This window comes from Mustela nivalis (genome assembly GCF_964662115.1).
Source record: "Mustela nivalis genome assembly, chromosome: 6".
In the NCBI taxonomy this organism is placed as follows: Eukaryota; Metazoa; Chordata; class Mammalia; order Carnivora; family Mustelidae; genus Mustela; species Mustela nivalis.
Genome location: NC_139025.1, coordinates 63,504,793 through 63,527,783, shown reverse-complemented (window position 1 = coordinate 63,527,783; position 22,991 = coordinate 63,504,793). Strand labels below are relative to the sequence as shown.

Genomic DNA, 22,991 nt, shown 5'->3' with positions numbered 1-22,991 from the left:
TGGTAACACATTCATTTTAACTAAAACACAAGCATTGATAGAAGTGGTTTAGTTTCATTCCTAGATAAAGCCACTCACCCTGGGATATAAAAGAAATAAAACCTTGAAAATGTGCATTTTAATTCTGTATTTTAATTTAATTACAACAAGATGGACAGATTTTAAGATTTTAACTTAGTTTGAGATTAAATTATTTGAACCCGATGTCAGCACCCAGCATTATTTTCAAGTTTCTCTGTGTGTTTTATAAAAAACAGTATCATCGTACAATATTTATTATACAATTAGGATTATACAAAATCTTCATCGATTTTATGTCCCTCTCGGAAATATCAGTATATGTAGCACATTTGCATCTATCACCCAGAGATTTAATTGATGGAATTCATAACCATCAAACGACACTCATTTCTTCCTGTTCTTCCTCTCTGAGGCATGGGCCACATGCTGGGGATGAGGTTCGAGACTGTTCCTCCCTTGAAAAAGGAGTAGATTTGGTCTGCACAGAAGGGAGGGTCTTTGCTTTGGGAAAGCTGGCACAGATGAGCAAGAGGACCCGTCACTGTCAATTTATTATCAAGCCATTCTTTCTCCCTGGAGGAAGGCTTTAGAATTTCTAATCTATGATGATTCACACTGGGGAAGCACCTCTCTTTCTCATTTTGTTACTCCCACCTGGAAGGCAACTTTCATCCAGTGGCTCATTTGCAAAAGAGCAAGTGAGGAGAAGTGATGTGTAGATAAAGACCCTCCTTTGCTTTTTCTCGGGGTAGGTGCCTGTGCCAGCAGCCTTCCGAGGGCTGTGGGGAAGCTGCCGCGGAATCTGAGAAACCCAGACATGAATGCGTCTGCCTTGGTGCATTTTCCTGTCATGCTAATTTCCCCTGTTGGAAACTTGGTGCACAAAAACACAAGGTTTTCCGCACCCGTTTTAGATCTCATCCTCTCCGTGTCTCTGAGTTGTTTGTTGTTGTGTTGTTGTTTGTTGTTGTTTTTAATAATTTTTTTAAAAATTTAGAGATAACACCAGTGGTTTTCAGATTTCCCTTGGTAAGACTTTCACCCCAAAGCTGACGGAACAGGTAAATTCCCAGCGTGCTGCAGTGTAGGGGATTATCTAGCTTATTGTTTTCAAGCACACGGAAGTCGAGGAAGCGAGGAAGCGCCAACAAACACAACAGGGGGGTAGCAGACTGACCCCCAGCAGAGAAACAATCGGGTCTAGCAGAACATTCAGCTGTGGGGCCAGCAAAGAAAAGCTGACATCCAGATGCCAGTGCTTTGGAAATTTTATCTGGAGTTGCACATATGGATTCTGCATCTGCTCGGGTTATGCCGGCCGTTGGCGTCCAAATCGACACAGCTACCATGGCACGAGCGGGCAGAGGCACAACTGTCTGTCTGGGTCTCTGCTAAGACAGCTGTCAGACGCAGTGATGGTAGCCTTATGATCGCTGATTTTCGGAGGACCAGCCTGGGCTCTCTGAGTGATAAGTTTTAAGCACCCATGAGTCAGTTCCGAACCACCATGGCTGGAGGAAGTTGACAATGGTGAAGAACGTAGACCCACAGATTGGTGGGTGCGCGCGCATGAGAGGGCGTAGATAATTAAGGTTTTTTTTTTTTTTTTTTTGGCCAGTGTAATAGTGCTCAAGGAAAATGAGGACCAAGTAATTTAGGACAGTGATTTAAATCCATGCGTGTGAATTGTTGTCCATATTCTATCATAGAAAAATGGTTAATAAATCTCAGAGGGACCGTAAACAGCTTTTTCCTCTTGCATGTGAAAAATGAGACCCAAGTCCAGAGCATTTGTCTTTCAGTAAGTACTTTTCTTATCTCATCATAATTGCCCCAATAGCAAGCTGAGTGACTCAGCATAATCAATTCACCTTTTCATCTCTTGCATTCGCCAGAATCCTTCTTAAAAAGAGAAGAGGATAGGTTTATCTTGTGTTATCTCAAGTTAGTATCTTAAACAGGGATAACCAATGGGCAAGAGTTATGCACTGGAAGCCAATTTATATCTTTATTTTCGATTTCAACCTTTTGTTTATGGAACCTTCTATCTTTATTGAAATCATAAATTCCTGATAGATAACTGGATAGGTATAGGACAAAAGAATGATTTATGTTGTTGTTCTTTTTAATTTGTCTCTGTATTAGAAACCTATTTATCAATAGTTTGGGGGACTTTGGTTAAATTGCTATGCTTCTTCTATTTTATTGTAATAACTTTCCTAGCAAGTTATAAAAGCATTTATTAAGCTTTAAATATGTTAGGGAAGTTCACAGATTTTGCAAAGTGGTATACAACAGGGATTGGCATTAACAAGAACCTGGTGAGTATCCTTACATGCCACATATATATGTGTGGTATGTAATATATATATATAACTGTATTTTAATTTCTCTTTTGCGATTAGATGTTTTGGTGAAGAAAATATGCACTCCTAGCATTATTGACACTCTAGGTCATTTTTTTTTTTTTTGAGGTTCTATTTATTTGAGAGAGAGTGAGTACAGTTGGGGGGAAGAGCAGAGGGAGAGGGACAGGCAGACTCTGTGCTGAGCATGGAGCCTAATGTCAGGCTCAACCCTATGACCCTGAGATCATGACCTGAGCTGAAATCTAGAGTTGGATGCTTAAGTGACTGAGGCACGCAGGGGCCCCCTACTCTAGGTCATTCCTGAATGTGTTTTGTCAGTCTTGGGTGTGGCCATGTCTGTGGTATTCCTGTTGATCTAGTGTACACAAGTCAGGCTTGATTTTGTCCCCTCGATTTAGGTCCTTTGATCTTAGCATTGAAGCATTTCTGTCAAGGTGAAGAAACCAACATGGAACCAGGACCTCAAGTGACATGCCTAGTAAGAAGGGCCTTGGCTTTATAATTTTTAGTTTACTATAACTCAAAGGCTCACACTTATTTACGTACCTTTCCTACTCAGAGGTTGGTCTGTCTAACATTAGATGAGTCGTGGTCCTTTTTTATCTACCTTAGGATTGTATGGCCTGGAATATCCTGTCTTCAAGAGGCATGGCTAGCTAAGCTTCCATGAAGGTAGCCTGAGTATTTGAGTTTGGTAGGTAAGGTGGTACTCAAACTAACTGAAGAAAAATATATCCCCTCCTCCAGTTCCACTCTCCTCACTGGCACAATTCAGAAGGCTGCAGCTTACCTGAGGAGAGCCTCTGCGGCTCTAGCCACAATATTTGATTATCCTATTTTCTGGCCTAAATGGCTGGTAATGGTCAGATTATGACTAAAAATAGAGATTCTCCTGGAATATTGGATATACTCCCAGAGGCTATCGAAGCAGGTCTTGTCTTTACTCAGTTCAGGCATCCAGATGCAGAAGTTTAATTGTCTAGGGTCTGTCAGCACTTGTCCCTAAGTCCTACAGAAGGGCAGGAGAAGGGGAGAGCTATGGAAAAGGTGTTCTCCCAAGGTGTCCAGTGTAAAGGGTTGGTTGGTCGTGGATCCCCTATCACAAGGGCCTCTCAGCAAAAATGATGGTTGACTTATCACTAATTTGCATACTAATTCAACACCTATGTATTTATGTAATTATTCACTACTGCATTTTGCAATTAGATACACCAAATACCAAGAAATAGTTATGGCCCTGTTCTTATGGATTTCTCCAGTCAGGTTAAGGAGATAGATATAGAAATAAGTAATTTATATAAATTAAATAAAATTATATATTTTTATAGAAATATAATTTATATATAAATTATACATATATAACATATATAAATGATATAAAAATATAAAATAAGTAGTTTATAACAGATATAAAGATAAGAAAAAACCTCTGAGGACCAGACCTAGAGTGATGAAACACTCAAAAAGTAAAGGAGGACCTGAGGGAGAAGGCTTTAATTCTCCATCGAGACTCAAAGAAGGTAGCACAGGTTGTGTGATCCTTGAGCAGGACTTAGTGGGTGAGTGCAGTTCTACCAAGTGTGGAAAGAAAGACCCTTCAGGTGATGAGAATGGCATGGCCATGTGTTCAGGGCTTTGCAAAGATGGAGGAAGGGGCTCTGTGGGAAGATAGTATGGGGGCTATGTAAACGTTAGCATTGGCATTCTATTCATTTTTTTGTTCAAAGAGAATTTACTGAGTGCTTATTTTGTGCCTGTCCAGAGTTGGACTTGAGGGATATGAATAAGAGATCTCCATCCTTCAGGAAACATACAATATGATGAGAAAGATAGACATGCACATAGTTACTTCCTCATTGTGGATAAAAGAGGGTAAGGAGAGGAGTCTAGATAGAATGTCTGGTTGAAACCAAACACCGGGGCTTAGGGCTTGGACTTTACCCCCAAGTCTATGGTATAATTGGGATCTTGGTGGGAGGTAAATGCAGGAAGAAAAAGAACATGTGGGAAACAGGAACAACCAGTGGTGGTTGGGATAGTCTCCGGCAAAGGTGATGAGGCTTGAACTGGGAAGTGATCAGGAGATTGTGGTGGAGACAGAGCTGAGAGATGTTTCAGAAAAAAAAAAAAAAGTGTATTCTTCTTTATGGGCCGGGAAACTAAAGTTTAGACAAGTAAGTTACTCAGATTCATAGAGCTGGCAAATAATACAGCTGAAGTTGGAACCCAGGCAAGCCGATATGGAGACTGCGGTCTGAGGCGGTGGGTGAGAGAATGCGCACTTGAGTTTTAAAACAACAAATTTTTATCATGCATATTTCATAGGAGTGATATGGGAATTAAATAACATAACCCCTGGATAGCCTTTTGCGCCATGCCTGGCAACTAGTAAGGGCTCCATATCTGATACATGTTATTACTGTTTTCATCATTATTGGAAAACCTTTGTTCTTTGTCTCCTCTTCATGGGGCACATCACCTCTGCATATGCTGTAGACTCTTCAGCTTCGTGGAGTTCATGAAAGAAATAGTTCTGCCAAAGATACTGGGAGTATCCTGCCTTCAAAAAGACAGATGTCCTGGTATTGTGTAAAACACATAACAGATTCTTGGCAAGACAGTGTAAGGGGGTAAATAATGATAATCCTTTAAAACAAATGAGTGCTTATTATTAATACATTTGGAATATAAAAATGTTAGTCATTTGGAACAAATGTCACAAAAATATTCTACCATGGGTTCTTGGCTTTAGAAACCGTATGTGTTTCCTCTGAAGTCCTTTTAATAATGACAAAGTCACTTCTTTCAAGATTGCTTTGCCAACTTTACCAGGGGGAAAGCAGAACTTGCCATGGGAACGCGACTGGGTTAATTCACTGGCCTTCCCAATAACCCTTAAAATGTGTCTGTTATTAGAAAATGAACTTCATGTTCACTTTTATGTTCAAATTCAAGAGTGAAAGAATTGGAGACCTCGGTTTTCTTCTTTCCTTTGTGTGTCCTTTACAAAGTGACGCTTGCAGCTCTCCCATCTTGGAGGGCTCGAGTGAATTGAACAGGGCTGTTGCTTGGGGCTGACGCCCCAATCTCAATTGCCTAAATTTTAGTGGGACATTTAGATGAAGCGAAAAGGTTAAATTGATCTTGGGCACTCCTTATTGTGGGGGGGGGGCAAGTTTAACTTAATACTTGTTTATGATTTCATTTTGGAGCTAAGGCATTATTAGCTTTCTCTCATTTATAAAATAGAATTTTTTTTTTTTTTCTGTAAACCAGACACAATTTTTGAGTGAGGCGTGTTGTTTCCTCTCTTTATGTGTGTTCACACTAAGGGCTGGTATAATTCCATTATGTTTTGACTTGAACATTAAATATTACCTTGAAGATACACTTCCCAGCAGTCGTGTTCTGATAGTGACATATTGTACTGTTTGAAGGGTGTCATATGGTCATCTGTCAGCCGAATGTTGTTCCATGGAAAGAATTTTATTCTTCAGATGTCATCTAGAATGCCTCATGTTAAAAAAAAAAAAAAAAGAAAGAAAGAAAGAAAAGAAAAATCGAACAGTAGTCACAGAATCTGCATGTGAGGAAGTGAGGGGAGGCTGGGATGGCCCCAAGGTAGGCAGAAGCGGATCAGCCCCCTCAGAATACAGCCCTTCTCAAATAAAGATGAGCTGCTATACTTTGAGCATTTTCAATTGGATGGGATTATATTTTATGGCAGGAAAACACACACCACCTTTAAGGACTTTTGGGACCCATCCCTCCTTGTCTTTTGACATGCAGACAAAGATGCCAACAAGATTCCTGGCAGTGATAGGGTAGAAAAAATGCCACCTCCCTATCAAAAAACCTAGCAATCTGAATAAAATGTAGGAAACCAAGCCTTGCTTTGTCAGAGATTATTAGAGCGTTAGGGAAAAGAAGAACATGTTCTTGCTTCAGAATAATTTAGCAGTCAATATTTCTATCAGTAATATTTCTTTCAACAGGAATTAAGATGCTGGCCCTTATCCAACTTAGACACCTCATCTCCTATTACATTATAGATCTGCTCCAGCTGTGGCTGCTTCTCTACAGAGATGAGGGCAGGTCTAAGAGCCAATTTGTAGGGTATATTGCACCAAGTCTGTAGCCGATGGATATTCCTTTCTAGCTATATTTTCCTTCTCTCTAATCTTTGCCTGGAAAATACCTAGAAATTCATGGATGCTATTGTTTTCCCATCGTTAAAATGTGGGGGAAAATATGCATCTGTGTTTGTATGTTACCTTGCATTTTTAGGATCTAGAATCTATACCCACACCAAGAAAAGCAGGGTGACACCTGTTTGTTTCTTATTTAATCACTGCATTTCATTGCTGAATTCTCTCAAAGTTAAAATAACTAAATTTCTTCTTCCCTGATCCTTTCTTTTTGGAATTTAATTAAAAACAGTAGTTATGTTACTTAAAAGAGGAACTAAAAAGGCACACTGTAAGTCTTGAACTTTTTTTTTTTTTTTTTTTTTAATAAATGTGTAGCTTGGAACATTTGCTGATTTGGTTTTTTACCTCTCTCTGCCATCCGTTTATAGAATGCATCCCCCTGAACTACGTAATGTCCATCAAGGTAACAAGAAAGGGAATACTAAGGCCCAGAAATATAAAACATCATGATACCAAAGCATATAATCAAATATGAAGAAACAAGAGTCAGTACTATAAGCAGAGAGAAAAGAGAAGTTCATGATTTGGGGCTTATATCTTAATTCACTACCAACATTATTAACTTCACTTTTCATTCAGGTTCATGGCTTCTCTAAGTTTTGCTAGAAAGAGAAGGGAAAGAGAGGAAGAGGTAAAGATGGAGACAGAGTGGATATATATATATATATATATCCTTTTCTTCAGGGCTGAGAAAACGTTGTGTTGAAGTTTTCATGGTCAGATATAGAAAAAGCACAAAGTGAGGCCAATGGCAATAACCTCGCAGTTAATCCTACAGGATGCCATGTTATTTTTCTTGGTTTTTCCGGAACTTCAGAGAAATGTTCACCCTTGGGTATATTGATGGCAGCAGAAGGTCTTGGATCAAACTCCCAGATATATTTTATCTCAAACATACCACAATTTTAAAATGACTAATTGAATTTCACATAAAGAAAGTAATTGTACTGATGAAGATGATTGCAGTGACGATGAATAAAAACATTTCCTAACAAATCAGCAACCAAACCATTTCTGGAACTTTCTTTTCAGATTCGGGTTGACATTTCCAGTTTCAAAAAAGCAAGTTAAAATGACAATTCTTATGAGATTATTATATATTTTTTGAGAAAATTAGTTTGACTAATAGGATTATCTCGATAGTTCAAGGACAGGTGGGCAAAATCCTCTTGTTATAGTCTACTGTGTACAGAAGTAAAAAGTGGTTCATTTTTCCTGCATTCAAGATTGCCTCTGGTTTCTAACATATATGTATATACACATATATATATATATAAACTGTACAATTGTTGAATCACTGAGCTCTACCACTGAAACCGATAATGCATTATATGTCAATTAACTGAATTTGAATATAAAAATACATATAAAGTATATGGAAAGGAAGGAATAACTATTTCCTGAGCATCCATCATATGCTGTGTAACTACACTCTTAGCATTCACAATCTCCCAGGGAAAGAGCTGTTAGCATTCCCATTTTATAGATAAGAGAAAAAAGGCTTAAGGTCATTTAGCTAGTAAGTGACGATTACAGGATCCATACCTAGCTCTCTCTGAGCCTGGGGACTATGCTTTTTTTTGCATATAAATTTTAATAAAAAAGTAAATACAATAATAGCTTAAGAGGTACTGAAGCTCAGAATTGAACTAAGAATTTATCAGCATAAAACCTGTATTAATATCCTATTTCTTTTGAGACTGATAGAACATTCTTTTGTGTTTTGTTATGATTATTTCCATATTTCCCAAGGGTCTGAAAGCCTGGAAAGCCCCTAAAAGCTAGTAGATGCTGTTGTAGTGTGTTGTTTGCATAGTATCTACTAAAACAAGGACAGAATTTACATTTCGCCATTTGTGTTACCCTGTTTTCTCCCTCACTTCTGGTCTTCTGCCAATCGAATTTTGCCTTTTTTTGTACTCCCATGTCTTTTCTTCCTCTCCTACCCCGTTTATTCTCAATTCATAAAATGTGAACTTGGAACCTGGAGGTTAACAGCAGAAAATGATCCTATCAGTCTTGTGGCTGTGGCCGTGGGTTGTGATTTGCTGAGCACCTGCAGGAAATCGCATTTGCTGGGGTGAACTCTGGTAGATGCAGTCCCCCGGCCTTAAACCCTCCCTTGTGATATCCATGAGAAAATGTCCTTTCTCTCGAGTACTTTTTTCAAGGTAAATATATTCATTTTTAAAATTATTTTGTACTAAATGATACAACAGCACTTTGTATATATTGAGATGAGTGATGAACTGGGAAGTAATGGCTCGGGTCTGTCTGTTAGCAATCTGTTAATAAAGCGTGCCTATCTCAAGATGCTTTATTTAATGGGGGTCATTATTAATGGATGATTTCCTTAACTGAGCAAAATGTTACCTCTTAAGCTAGGGTCATCGTCTTTACTGATAATTTCATTAAAAGTGGCGAGGGAGAGACTTCTATGAGGGTAGTCCAATAAAGGAACAGGGACGTCCCATAAAAGCAGCTGCTACAAATTTGCATTTCTGTGGATGGCGTACTTGAGCCAAAGGATAGAAGTTACCCACAGCTATGATCCCATCTAGCAAGCTCTGGCGGGAGCCTTTAGGCCGCTTCTGAGGCCCAAGTGTCTTCTGCTTCCAGTTCTTTCTACTTGAGCTGCTGCTATGAGTTATATTTTAAGTAATATTCCTCCTTTGCTGTGGCAAAAAAATAAAATAAAATAATAAAATAAAGGGAAGAAGAGGTAGAAAATTTTATTTACTCATGGAACAAACTGAAATCGAGTTAATTTTCAGGTTTGCAGCTGAATTATTAGAGATTACTGTGTTACAAATGGCAAAAGAAGGGCCCCTCGCCTGTGTGGTAATGCTGTCAGGGAGCCCGTGGCTGTTGGCTCAGTTCATGATGTATGATACCGCAGGCATTTCAGCCCTCTCCAGGGATCTCTGGTCCTACCATAAGGTCAAGAGTTAACTACTTGTATTTTAGCTGTGTACTGCTATCAATACCGCTCCTATGGAAACCTCACTTGACGTCATTTTTGAATCTTTGTGACTGTAGTCAAGCTTTAGTAAAAGTCAATAAGAACATTAGACTGTTGTCTATATTATTACTTGCCACTTCCTGCCAGCAATCCACCAATTCATTAGCAGAGAGTTTTGGAACCCCTGCTTGATTACTTATGCAGTCAATAGCGAGGCTTGTCTGCATTCATAATTGTTTGATTTTATGGCCTCTTCTTTAAACAAACATTGTCTATGGTAATGTGATGCCCTGATGGATGGGAAAGGTTTTGTCTGTGAATATCATTTAGATAATTAAAAATGACAGATGAAATCGCCCGCTGTCTTGACCTGTACTTTGTTCCCTCAGTGATGCTGAAGAGATGCTGATTGCTGTCAATCAAAACCCATTGGAGGTTTGTAAATTCTGGCTGCTGTGAACTCTGACCCCCACTGTTGATCTGAAATAGATAATAACCTTGAAATTCTATTAGAATTTAAAAACAGTTTTACTAAAGGGGCACAGTATATATTTCTTTTCCTCTAGAACACAGTTACTTAATGTCACTCTTTGCAATATCCAGAATTAAAGTGAAATATAATGCTTATTAGCAAAGCTTAATGTAACAAATCAGAGCAAAGATCTTATTCTATAATCCCAAACTCCTGTTTAGGATTCCCATCTTCTGGCTAAGAGAGGATACAAACTTTAGCTTTTGCTACTTCCCTGGCTGTTAAGGGTTACAACTTTGTTATCTTTGTTGTTTTTTTTTTTGTTTGTTTGTTTGTTTGTTTTTGGTTTTGAGGGTTTTTTGGCTCATGTTTACTAATTCTGTTGTTAAACGAATCATCCTCATGCCAGCCTGATTTTCATTTAGTATATTTTTTTCCCATTTTTATTGTGTAAATCTTTTAAACCACTACTTTCCCTAAGCCAAAGGAAATAACACAACTAGAATTTTGAAGACAGTAAAGATCCAAAGGCCACCGTTCATGCCCAAAGTTCTCAACAAACATCATCAAAACCTTAGGTCAAGAGATCAGGCTGATAAATACATTTGCCTTGCAAATTGTTTTTATCACTACCCAGACACTTAAAAAATATTCAGAAGCCCCACTAGTATTTAAAATACACATGCAGGTCGATGGTCATGGGAACGGAGGAAGAGAACATTCTCGTTTCTCAATACAGGAACCATCAAACTAGCCCACAGCAAAAAAAAAAAAAAAAAAAAATCATTAGCAAATTCTGTAGCCTTGAAAATTAAAACAATTAGGCATTGACAGTTTTCCGTACACTGGTGATAGCAAAGATACATAATAGCAGGAGCAATGCAAGAAGAGAATTACAAATAGCAGAGATCTCTTGAAAGGTGATGGTGAAGTAGTGTTGGTTTTTCTACTAGAGAAACTTCTTCAGAGTTTAATGAATTTCTGAAGGGTCACATGAAGAGTTATTATCATTGTTTTGCATTTCGTAATCAGCAGATACTTTGAAATAATATTAGTTATGTCAGTGCCTCAGTGACAATGGAAAATAAATATTATCCTTGATATTTGGCAATTGATGAAAGTATCAGAAGCATAATTCTTACGTTTATTTTGAGGGCACTTATCCAGAATCAGCCATTAACTATCTAAGGATACTACTGTTTCAAAATTCAGATATTCTTTTTTTTTTTTTTTTAAATCTTGGTCAGTGACTTTTAGATAAATTTATTATTGCCTAATAAAAACTAGTACACTGAATATAAATGTAAATATATCTATTTTTAAAACTTGTGTTAAACAGCTTAGCACAAGTCTACCTTTTCAGTGGAGTTTTTCTGTTCTTTCAAGTCCCCTGGGACGGCCAATTCCTGTGACATTTGAGCACTTATCATGTTTGCCTTATTAGCACTTCCATTTATTCATTCATTCACTCAATCATTCACTTTTTTATTCACTAGCAAGTATTAATTAAAGAACATTCGGGTATTAAGCACTTTCCATCGCACTAATTATTCTACATTTTCATCTTATCCCCCCAGATAAATCAAAGGCAAATGGACTTGAACACCCAGTGTAGCCTTCGTCAACGAGGTTTTTCCCACTTCTAGCACGAGTATCTTTTTACTTTTTATCTCTCCTGAGTGCCTTTGCCTAGCACGTTCTCAGGAAGCATCTAATCAACTTTTGACATGGGCCTGTTTCGGTTGGTTGTTGTGAGAATGAGGAGTGAGAAAAGGAGACTGAAGAGCCTATGAACTTTTTTGAGAAAAGTAGCTTGCAAATTTGGTTAGCCCAGGCTCTATGGCAGTTTCAATAATGAATGTATAGAGTCTTGGCCCCTTTGGATCATAAACATCCCAACCTTAGCTGAATCAAGGATGGCGTGACTCAACTTTCATTTTCCCTCCCGAACTCTTCTTTCTTTGCAGCTTTGACATAGCGCCATTTGATTTAATGGTGAAAGTACAGTCTCTACTTTCCTTGACTATGGGCATGGGAGAGGGTCAAATATGTGAGATTTCAGTTCAAGGACAATATCTTAATTATTTTATTTTGACCTGGTACATTACAGAATTCCCTGCTAGCTGCTGGGCCGGTTGAGTTTTGTACGCCAGAACAATTATTTGTTTCAGATTTAATTTATGCCATGTCCACTAACAGTTGAAGCCCGTTTGGCCAGGAGAGAAAACGAGCTAGCTACTAAAAATCTTCATGCTTCCAGGCCTTTCTGTTCCTTCTTCTGTTCTGTGTGATACCATATTCAGAAATCATGCATCTAAATCATGCACCTAAATCCTCAATCTCTGGGCAAGGACTTTTTGTGCTTATTTTGTCCACTTTCTTTTTCGGACCTTTTGTGATACTTAAGATACATGTGAAAGCATCTCAGCTGAACTTATTCCTTTATATTCACTGTATATTGAGTATATACATAGAGTAGATCTGTCCATGAAATTGTCTCCAATCTAACAGAGCTTGCACAAATGCTTGCTTTTAGAGGAATTTCATAACCTAGAACATGTCTAGTTATCAATTATTCTATAGTAACCTTATTTTGATGCTCAAGACTTCCATTCTGGATGTGATGTGGATGCGAACATAACATGGGGGTGGTGGAACAGATTTTCACGGTATAAGAGGAGGAGATCAAAACCACAGGGAGTGGTAAACTGGACACTGAATTAAGAAGAGGCTGCTTTCTGGCCTTTTAAAAGTAAGTTGTAATATTGACATCTTCAGAGGCCACCTTGTGCCAAATTCATACCTGTTACAGATCTATGACTGGCTGCTGACCCAGTGTTCTGTGTCTTGGCTCTTGGTGGAAAGGCTTATAAATGGAGCTTTAGAGAGAGATGGAGCTTCTGCTAGTCCTTGTTAAGCACTCTACGAGGCACTTTGGAGCTGACATCATCTCCTCTATTCTGCGTTGAAGGCAGTGATGATTCCCATTATTCAGATGGAGAAGCTAAACCAGAGAACCTAGGTAATATGCTCCCAGTCCCACCGTTACCAGGCAGCAGAAATGGGATTCTGTCTTTAATTTTTCTGAATTGAAGTCCAATGTTCTTTATGCTACAACCCAGCACTTCAAGGTGTACCATTACATCAGCACTTTATTCTAATGAGTCTCTTGCCTGAAGTTCATAATAATAACTTTCACTGTTGCAAATAATTGCTGCTGTGCCATGTGCACCAAGGTTTTGACTAAGTGTCTTAACTTAATTCAGTTGGTTCTCCAAAGAAACTGAGGAGGCAAGGATTATCATCTACATTTTGGGGGTGAGAAGATGGATGTTTAGAAATTAGCTCATCCAAAGTACAGACTAATCCAGCCAGAATTCATATCTGGCTCCGCCTCTGTCCAGAGCTAATGCTCTTGACCATGGCGCTCTGAGAAGTAGCATGAATATAGCAGAGCAGACACTTAATCAATTAGACACCCTTGATGCCAGCCCTAACAGGATAGAATTCCAAATGGGTCAGACATAGGCATGCAGGTTCTCTGATTATTTAACTGAATTCTGTCCACTTGGCAGGGGGGGTGGGGGGGCGGTTCAGGGGGAAGCTGGTAATTTTTGTTTGGCTTCATTTTCCCAAGTTCAGCCAAACTGATTTACATGAATCCCCCAATTATCTTTTCAGTATGCCTATGCCAGAAATTTTGTTAGAGAAACGTTCTTTTCATTCCACCGTCTCAGAGAGGGATGATGAAGAAAAATCAAGGACTGGTGGCAGCTGTGTCTCAGAGAGAAGGTTTTTCCTACCCAGTTATCCAGTTGTTTGGAGGACAGCAAGCCCAGACTATTCAGAGAAGAGTCTAATTTCCCAATGATTAATAATATTAAAGAAAGTTAAATGAAGCAAATAGCATGCCACTCTGTACAGGGCCCCAGTCAAAACCACACTGCCCAATTCCCCTTTGCTATTGGGAAGATAATTACTGAACCTTTGTTCATGTGAAGTAAATGAATTTTGAATCCTCTGTATATTTAATTATCCAAGACTGAACCTTTGTTATTTTCCTTACAAAAAAAAAAAAAAAAAACAATCCAGGTAAACCTCTGTGGTATAGTCTGAGCACTAATTACTTCCCCAAATCTCAGTACTATTTTAACTTACTCTTAGTAATATGCTCTAAGTGTTATTGGATTTATTAGCATGCTTTTGTAAGAGCTTCCTCTTACCAAGGATGTTTATTTTGCTAGTCTACTTCTGGTCTACTGTTGACTTTTTGTTGGGTTCTGAATGTAGCTTGGCCTTAAATAAGTACAGACTTTTAAAGATTTGTGACACAGATCTAAAAGAGTAAATCTGTAAAATACTGGAAGTACTTTGCCCATGAATAGGACCCATCTATTCTTTGGAAATGGAATTTTTATGGCTCTGGTCATTATTCTCATAGAGCAAAGAAGTGTTGATTGTTCATTTTGAAGAGATGGAGAGAGTTTAAAATTACCAAAATTTGTTTAAAGCACATAAACTCTACATTTGAGCACATAGTGATATATTTTTTTTTAACTCTGAGGGGCTCCCGAGGTTATATTTTGCTACAATATGAAAATTAATTGTGACAATAAAGGCCATGATTATAAGCCTTTCACACTGTCCCACTGTGACAATTAGCTCCCAATTGTTAGACCATTTATTTATTAGAACATTAAAAATTGGAGCTGTCTTGACTTGTAACTGGAAATAGATTATTATTGAGGTTGCTTATGAACCCAAAGGACACACCATAAAGTGTTTTATTGGTTGAGGATAACAGTGTATTTCGAGATAATACAGTTGGGTCACCTCTGATAGATTTCAGGGACGATGTCTAACAGGTGACTTTCCTCCCAACTCTGTCATACGGCCAGTTTTCTTTAGTGAGAATGAACTTTTAAAATAAGTGTATTGTTTGTGAAGAGAGTCTGACGTGCAGGCAGCACGATCAAAGGGATCGTTTTTTTCCTCAGGAACATGGAGAGCTTGCCTCTTCCAGGAGAACAAGGTAAGGCAGACGTCCCTTAAAGTATGCAGGCTGTTTTCTAAAGAGCAACAAGGAGAATGAGGAAAAAGCCTCCATTAAACTTTCAAAGAGACATGTGTTTCAAACAGACTTGTTCAGCACTAACTCCCTCCGTAAGAGTGCAGTAGCTGTAGATGTCTGTGCTCCTGGGGACGGACGACCACCACACGCCGTGAGGGGGGAAGACATTACAGAGAGAAACAAGAAATGCACTGCGTCCTTTCTCAGTGATGGTCCTGAACTCCTGATTTGTTGTAGGTGAAGTTTAGGTGTCCCTCTCCCCACCCAACTTATCTCACGGAAATAAGTCATTTCCTTTGTAAGTAGTTATTTTGATTTATTTTGATTTTTTAAACTCCCTAGCCTTAGGTCAGGAAGATTTCTTGATATTTACTCTACATCTCTATTCAAAGGCAGTATAAGGTAGTGGTTAAGGGCAAATTCTCCTTTTTTTGGTAGCAGACTCAGCTCCCCTATTAGCTGTGTGATCTTAGGCAGGTTGTTTTAACCATCTGCCTCAGTTTCCTAAAAAAACTGGAAACTGGACTGATATTTCTAGTCTGAAGGGATAAAGCATGTAGAATAATAGATGTGTAATCCATGCGCTATACACAGAAGCTGCTATAACAATATTTTTATTGCCCAAAATAATAATTTTTGGTTACTTAAGCAGCTTTTTTGGGGCTTAGCAGCCAAACCCCCCAAAACTGTATTTGCTGTTTCTGCTAATTAAACTTGTCATTTTCCTTCACTTTTGCATATTTTATGAGAATTGCCTTTATATTTTTAAATACAGCTCAAAAGTCCATTCTAGACTAAGTACCTTGTTTGATTTGTCATACACACTTGTCATTAAAAGGGATTAGTGAAATACCTGAATCGAAGCACTCAAGCTCCAGAAATATTATCTGAATTCTGAGAAAAGAGACTATCTTGAGGGATATAATAATAAATACCCACCTGAAAGTGTGGAAATCGTGCTCACACCTTACTCCTGTGGAAAATCCAAGTCAAGTTCTGACTTGCTGGGGCAGAGAAAGAATAAAAAAAAGATTTCTGACACTATATGGATTTATTTTGAATTTCAAGCCCTGCAGCAATAAGTAAAAGCTAACACTGGTGGTTGTTTAGAAAATCAGAGGTATACTCTTGCTGTAAAATTGTTCTGCCAGATACATTAATGGACCTAATTAACAAAAATACAAATGGCTCTAGAAAGAATATGGACTAGAATTTAGATAAACAGCATAACCAGAGACACTCTTGTTTTGACTGGAGGAAAGTTCAAGTGTAAAGTCCTCTTGCCTCTTCTAGACAATTCACTTCCAGTAGCATTTGGAAACATTTTTATATAGATGACTGGTGGTGTGTATTTGCCCATGGGGGAAAAGAAGTCATACCAGGCATTTTATTAATACCTATCTGGGATACTTTTTTTTTTAAGATTTTATTCATTTATTTGACAGAGATTACAAGCAGACAGAGAGAGGGAGAAGCAAGCTCCCTGCTAAGCAGAGAGCCCGATGTGGGACTCAATCCCAGGACCCTGAGATCATGACCTGAGCCAAAGTCAGAGGCTTTAATCCACTGAGCCACCCAGGTGCCCCTGGGATTTCACTTTTATCAAATTTGACTGGATTGGAAACCAACTTACATGCTTTTTATTCTTTCTCTTATGATGCTTGTCTCTTCACCTTGAGAAGGGATTCCCAAGTGGATGGAGGAAGCGTCACTAGTTTTCATACATACTAGATATTGCAGAATGCAAAGTTACGATGAGTGAGTTAACATGCAGTTTACAAAATATCACAAAATTGCATTTTAGAAGTCACCCCCTCAGAGCCTTATGAAAAACAGTCTTATGATATGCCTCAAATTATTTGTTGACTTAATTCCAGAAACCTGGCAAGTCTGAAAGTTGGATTTCCACTGTCAAGCATCGGTAGAGGTCAGTGTAGAGAGTGTCGGATGAGAACCCAATTTCCCTTCTGGAGATTATTTGTCTCCTTGGCCTCAGTCACATTCCAACCACAGGTCTCAGTACTTCCGGGAAGATCTAGACACAGCTGCCTTACTTCCAGGAAACTGGAATTTGTATTATTCGATAGGAAAGTGTTAAATAGAGGACGTTAGGATTTGGAGGGTCCTCTTCTCGAACCTTCTGAAAGCGAGTTAAGGGAGGACTTCTGACACGTCTCACTACAACCTGTGTGGAATATAAAGCCAGGTTCGATCTTGGCCTTGGCTTTTCTGTATGTTTTGAGCACATTTCGTTCCTGGTTATGAACTGAGTGTAGTAAGAAGGACTTTTGTGAGAAGAAGGTGATATTTTAAAGGTTAAATGAGACAATACCCATAAAGGGAAGTACTCAGTCAGTAGTGGTTACTATAAAATGTATTAGATTCAGTTTGTTATACTTTCATTTTCTGTATATACCCAGAACACCCAGAAATACTCCTCTACTACATCCTATTTTGAAGAGTATACAAGTGCCCAATACCCTGTCCAAAGGCCTTCCTTGCTGGAGGGGTTGACTGGTCTTGGGTAGAAGCTCTTCCTAGCTGTGTAAGAGGAAGCCCCAAGGAAGGCATTGACATGAGAATCAACTCTATTTCAAGGTAAAAGACTTGTGCATATTTTTTAGGTTGAAGGAAAAAGAAATGCAACTTTCTATGGTCTGAGAGGCCCCTCAAAGACTAAAGCTTATCCCTACAGACAGATACTCATCTGGAAAATCCATTGCCAGTCTCATACGCACTACACGTCTTACAATTCAGCGTTCAGTACCCATTCTAGTAACAAAGTCCTTTGTGTTCTTAGCTTAAGTACCTCATGATAATGGAGTTTCTTTCTGCTTTCCTGGCACTGAATTCCCTTTCAAAACCAACATCCACTCAGTTTAGTAGTGTCCTATGGGTCCCAGGTTCTTCACTGCCATTTTTCTTCACAATCTGAAAAACCCCATTTAAAGTACCAAAGATAAATTAGTACATTTCTCCAGTATCCTCCATGTCAAATGAGATTTTCAGTAATGTGACCTCCAAGAAATGGGTTGAAAAAAGTAATACTACTGGGACTCAGACAACCTCAAACTATACTTGGGGAGCGCATCTTTAAGTAGGCATGGAAGCTGGGGAGAGACTCCCAGATGCTCACGTTCTGCTGAGCTGGCTCGGGACTGAGCTAGCAGGCTTGTCGAGTCACCCCCAGTCTCTCTCTCTGTGGTCACAATCCCCTCCTGAGTTTCAGATCAGGAAGTAAGAACGCTTAAGAATCACGACAGTGGCCTCTTTCCTGGCCTTCCCCAATTCCACCATCCTCAGGAGCCATAGCCAGTTTCCTGCCACTCTGTTATCATCCTGTTATTTTTATATTTATTCATTTATGCATCCTCTTTTTGAGTATAATGTGCCTTCTTTGTGCCTAAGTGCTGACTACGGAGACCTCAGGCATTGGTGCAAAGGCCCAGGAGTCTAACAATGCAGAGAACTACCATTTTTGACAAGGGCTACTAAGAGTTCCTTCATGTGTGTTACTTCAGTGGCTGATCAAGTTCCAGCAAATAATAGGAGGGAGAGAGCTCAGCTCTCCCTGTGTGGAGTAGGGCTGGGGAACGGTGCTTCTGCACCTCTGTAGGTAGCACGTTTATTGTGGATGCTGAGACCAGGCCCTGGTGGGGGCTTAAGAATTTTGAGATCAAAGAGGAAGCCCAGAAGAGATCGGAGAAAAAATAGAAAGTCATCAGACAAAACCTTCAGTCCCAGTTTTCCTTTTCATCAGCCATTGCATTTCCCTACTATGGCAGCATTTTTTAAAAGAAATGTTTCCAAAGCTACAAAGCTTTGAAATATTAAAGAGAAATAAATGAACCAGCACTTGGGAAGTTGGTTTGCTCACAGGAAATTCTGGAGTTTCTTTTTTTTTTTTAATTTGAAATTAATGTCGAGGCATTTCCCCAACTAGAGTGGAAAGCTTATTTGTTTGTTTTTGTAAATAGGCATAAAGAAAGAGCATAGAAAATGTGTACCTCACTCTTTGATGCTTAGCAGGAGGTTTGTGATTTTTTTTTCATAACTTAGGCCTGAGAAAAATGCAATAGTACAATACATCACTGATACAACAGTCTGATAGATTTATAAAATGTTTAGTGAATGTATTCTGCTTAGACCAGCAGGAACACCTGCTTCTATTATTCCATCACTGATAAAATGGTAAACAGCTTATGCCAGTCATGCAGCTTGCATAAAGCCACATAGTTTACTTGTGGGGTTGGCCATTTGTATGGAATTATACAGAGTTTGTGTCCAATCTCTTCGTTAAATGATTCAGTAAAATTATAGGGTCATAAATGGACAGTGACACCATTTTAGTCTTTGTTTAATTTATCTTTTCTGTCCAATCCCTACTTCTCTTGACCATACTTCCTCCAGTATAATCTGGAAGATGCACTTTTGAGGATTAACTGTTATTGTTGTCCGTGGGTCATTGTGGGCATCTAGATGGTCAACCTGATGTCATTTCTTTTTTCTTTTTTTTTTCTTTTTCTTTTTCCAGTACAGTTTGTTTTCTCTCTTGATCAGTGAGAACTGTAACTTAAAATCTGACAGTCCTATATCTTCCTACTATCCTATTTAGTGAAGCAGTAGACATCAATATTGGAGAAGAAAAAGTGCAACCATATTCAGATGTCATAAAGAGAAGGTTATCAAAGAACAGCACTCATAATGCTCAGTGTCCCTCCACTGACCTGGGAAATGGGGAGACACACTTTTCCCCTAGATGAAAGCACTTTCCTATGCTAGCTGGAAGGGCCAACAAGTCTCATTGCCAAGTCCAAGAGCACCTGGTGTTTCTTACTTTCCTTGGACTGAAGGACTGAAACCAAATTCTTCATAGAGGCATGGGTTCTTGTTGGGACACCACAGTGGCAGGCATTCTGCTTTTCCTCAGAAAATTAGAAGGAAAAACCTTAAATGTTGAGGTCTTATCCTTTCACCTTCTTGGCTTATGGAATGGGCCTCCAGGAGTCAAAGTGAAACATACAGCACCGGATAGACCAGGGTTTTATGGATGGACAAGGTAGTCACGCATAGGCAGACATCTCTCTCATTCAGACAGACTTCTTCATTGGTACTGCTCCCCCCTACTTTTCATTCTTTTTAAGTCTTATAGCTAGTCTAGTATCTGTTTTACTGTAGACCGGTGATATCAAATACTGTTTATCTCTTCTTACCAACGGACGGTACATATTTTCATGCTCACTGAGACCTTGTTTTTTGCACCTTTGGCTATCAGATTCTTGAATATTAATTAGAGGCCAGGTAAGCTCAGATACCTACTTTTAACAATGCCTAAGAATTCTATATAATTTAAAGATCCCATATAATAGAGACTACATGAAAAGGGCATAGGAGTTTCTGGAGAATGATAGGCTGTGCCCTCTGAGATGAGAATTATACATAGTTTGCTCAGTTTTACTTGCTAAAATCAAGCATAGAACATATTCAGTGAGTTCTGATGCCCAGTTCCTCCTCCCTGGAAGACAGATAATGTGAACAAAGAAATTTCCGTGTCTGGTCCAGTCTTTGTCTGTCTGTCTCATGTTGCTCTTGTTTTCCCCATCTGTATTGTAATGCCTGCATCTATCTTTGAGGCCTGTTTACTAAACCCAGAGAACTCTTGGTTTCTGCTTTTGCATCTGCGCCAGCCCTTGGTCTTGAGCAGTGGATTTCCACAGGAGGCTTCGCTTCTGGTATGTTCTGCACAGTGTTGGTTGCCTGCTTTCCTCTTTGGTGGGAATGGCTGGACGTGGCTGCATGTTGCTGCAGCTCTCTGTCTTGGGTGCCTGGATGATCTGGACATGTGGTCTTTGTCGGCTGCCTCCTTTCCACGCTGTCAGCATTTGGCATTGCTGTGCCGTGGGGAAGGGGGAGGGGATGGGGAAGCCCTTCAGTCAGGAAGAAGTCACTTCTGAACAAAATAAGAGCTTCAGATGGATCTTCCATGGGGCAGAGTCACCATGCTATTTGTGAAGGACCGTTTTCCTCCTTCCTCTTACCTCAGAAGGAATTTGCAAGTGAGTAACTCAGAACTGTTTCATGCTCTCATGTGTTGACTAATAAATAATCAGTATAAATCAAGTGTACATAAATGAAACCATGAAGCTGACTACTACCATGGGTCCTGGTGGGGTTTGACAACATCAGATCTTTTCCATCAAAGGCTTCCATGAGGCAACCTCTTTTACTAACTCCAGCTTGCAGGCGAACCTGAATTGTTTACATTATTTGATGGTTATTTTGCTTTGCCTTAGGAAAAACTTTTTAAAAACCCCTAGAAAAATCCCATCTTTAAAAATATCACAACATCTAGAGGAGCATGATGAAGATTCATCATGGTTTCTTTTCTCTATAACAATAGGAGATTTAAATTAAGGTGTTGGAAAACTCTTTGCCCTTACCATCCTAATACCCTGGTTAGAGTCTTCTCCTCGATGGATAGCATTTAACTCGGTCTCTTATTGTGGGTGTCTTGAAGTGGCATTACTTTTTCAGAGGACTGTGTATGGGAAGGTCTCTTCATAGAAGGGTACTCTACTCATTCATTCACAAATAAGAAGGTAAGAAAGGTCAGTGTATTCATTTAAATCTAATTAGGCTCCCTCTTCATTGTTTTTTTGTATAAGCTCACCCTTTTGGCAACTAATAATAATAATGATAATAATGATAAAAGAAATCTGGTAGTCTGCAGGGTAATAAAATTTTTATCCAGGTAACATACGAGATGAAGGAGAAGAATACCTTTCAAAAGTGAAATTTCTAAAACTCAAATATAGGAAATGAATTAAACTTACACTAAATATATGTCTTAACTATATTGTCTTAACTAAAATATATGTATTAAACTAAAATAAATGAAACAAAGTAGATGTGTTCAATGTCTCAATAAGAATACTATTCCTTGTAGCATTCTTCCCCTGTTCCAAAGAGCCTAAGTCAACGTGTATCTATTTAGTCACATCTGTTATGTAGCAGAGTAATCTTATTCAAAACTGCCCTTAAAAATACAAATCAACGCTACCGCATAAAGCTCACAGTATGCTGTTTCTGAGAGTTCTTCCTCTCTGCTCATATCAGGGATGGGCCACGTATACTAGTTTTAATCAACTACTCCATTTCTCTAACCCGGAATCACAATTTATGACTACCTTCAGAGAGAGTGCTTGGAAGGGCAGACCCCTTCTAATGACTTGTTAGCTTAACAATAAACCATTGAAGCTCCTAATTTGCCTATAAACACACGGTCCCACTGGCATTGCCCTACACTGCACAGTTCAAAGGGCCTAATAACTGCCCTGTTCTTTTATATGGAACTGTTTCAACCCCTGCTGAGACCTAGGAGATTAAGGATGTAAAGGGAAGTAAAGCTTCATTCCCTGTAAACTTGGCTCAAGACCTACAAATTATCTGTGGTCGCTAATTGAACTCTTTATTTCCTCCTCAGTGAAGCTCTTCAGTGGGTGATGCATTTACCTGGTTTTCATTTCTGTCCTCCCCTGGATGCCCAGTCTGGAGGCAGTGTTATCCTTTGTGATTCCCCACAGAATTTAGAAAGCCATTGCAAAGGCACAGATGACATTCTTCTCTACAAGAGAACGTCTAGGAAAGTCATCTCTTTCATTTCCACTAGATCTAGTTACTTGCTGGTCTCTGGTGTTGTTGGTGAATACATAAAAGGCTCTTCAGAGCGAAAGTGGGAAGTCACTTCTTCTGAACTAGTGTGTCATTTCCTTCCAAAACATTTCCCTTGATCTTTAGGTCTAAATTAAAGTAAGTCTTTTGTGGCACCTATTGGAAAATTTCTTCCAATTTTATTATGATGTCAGATCATATAATTTATCATTTT

At 39.0% G+C, this 22,991-nt stretch overlaps 1 protein-coding gene across 16 annotated transcripts in view; it reads left to right on the top strand.

Annotated features, from left to right (window-relative positions):
* Positions 1-22,991, top strand: part of NPAS3 (neuronal PAS domain protein 3) — an 845,929-nt gene that overhangs the window by 427,148 nt on the left and 395,790 nt on the right. Inside the window, exon 1 of one of the 16 annotated variants that reach the window (XM_082737856.1) lies at positions 21,082-21,162. The exons of the other annotated variants lie outside the window; for them this stretch is intronic. Coding sequence (XP_082593982.1) covers positions 21,106-21,162 — 57 coding nt within the window. The 5' untranslated portion in view covers positions 21,082-21,105. Of the gene's footprint in view, positions 1-21,081; positions 21,163-22,991 lie in introns of those variants that run through there. 16 annotated transcript variants of the gene reach the window in all.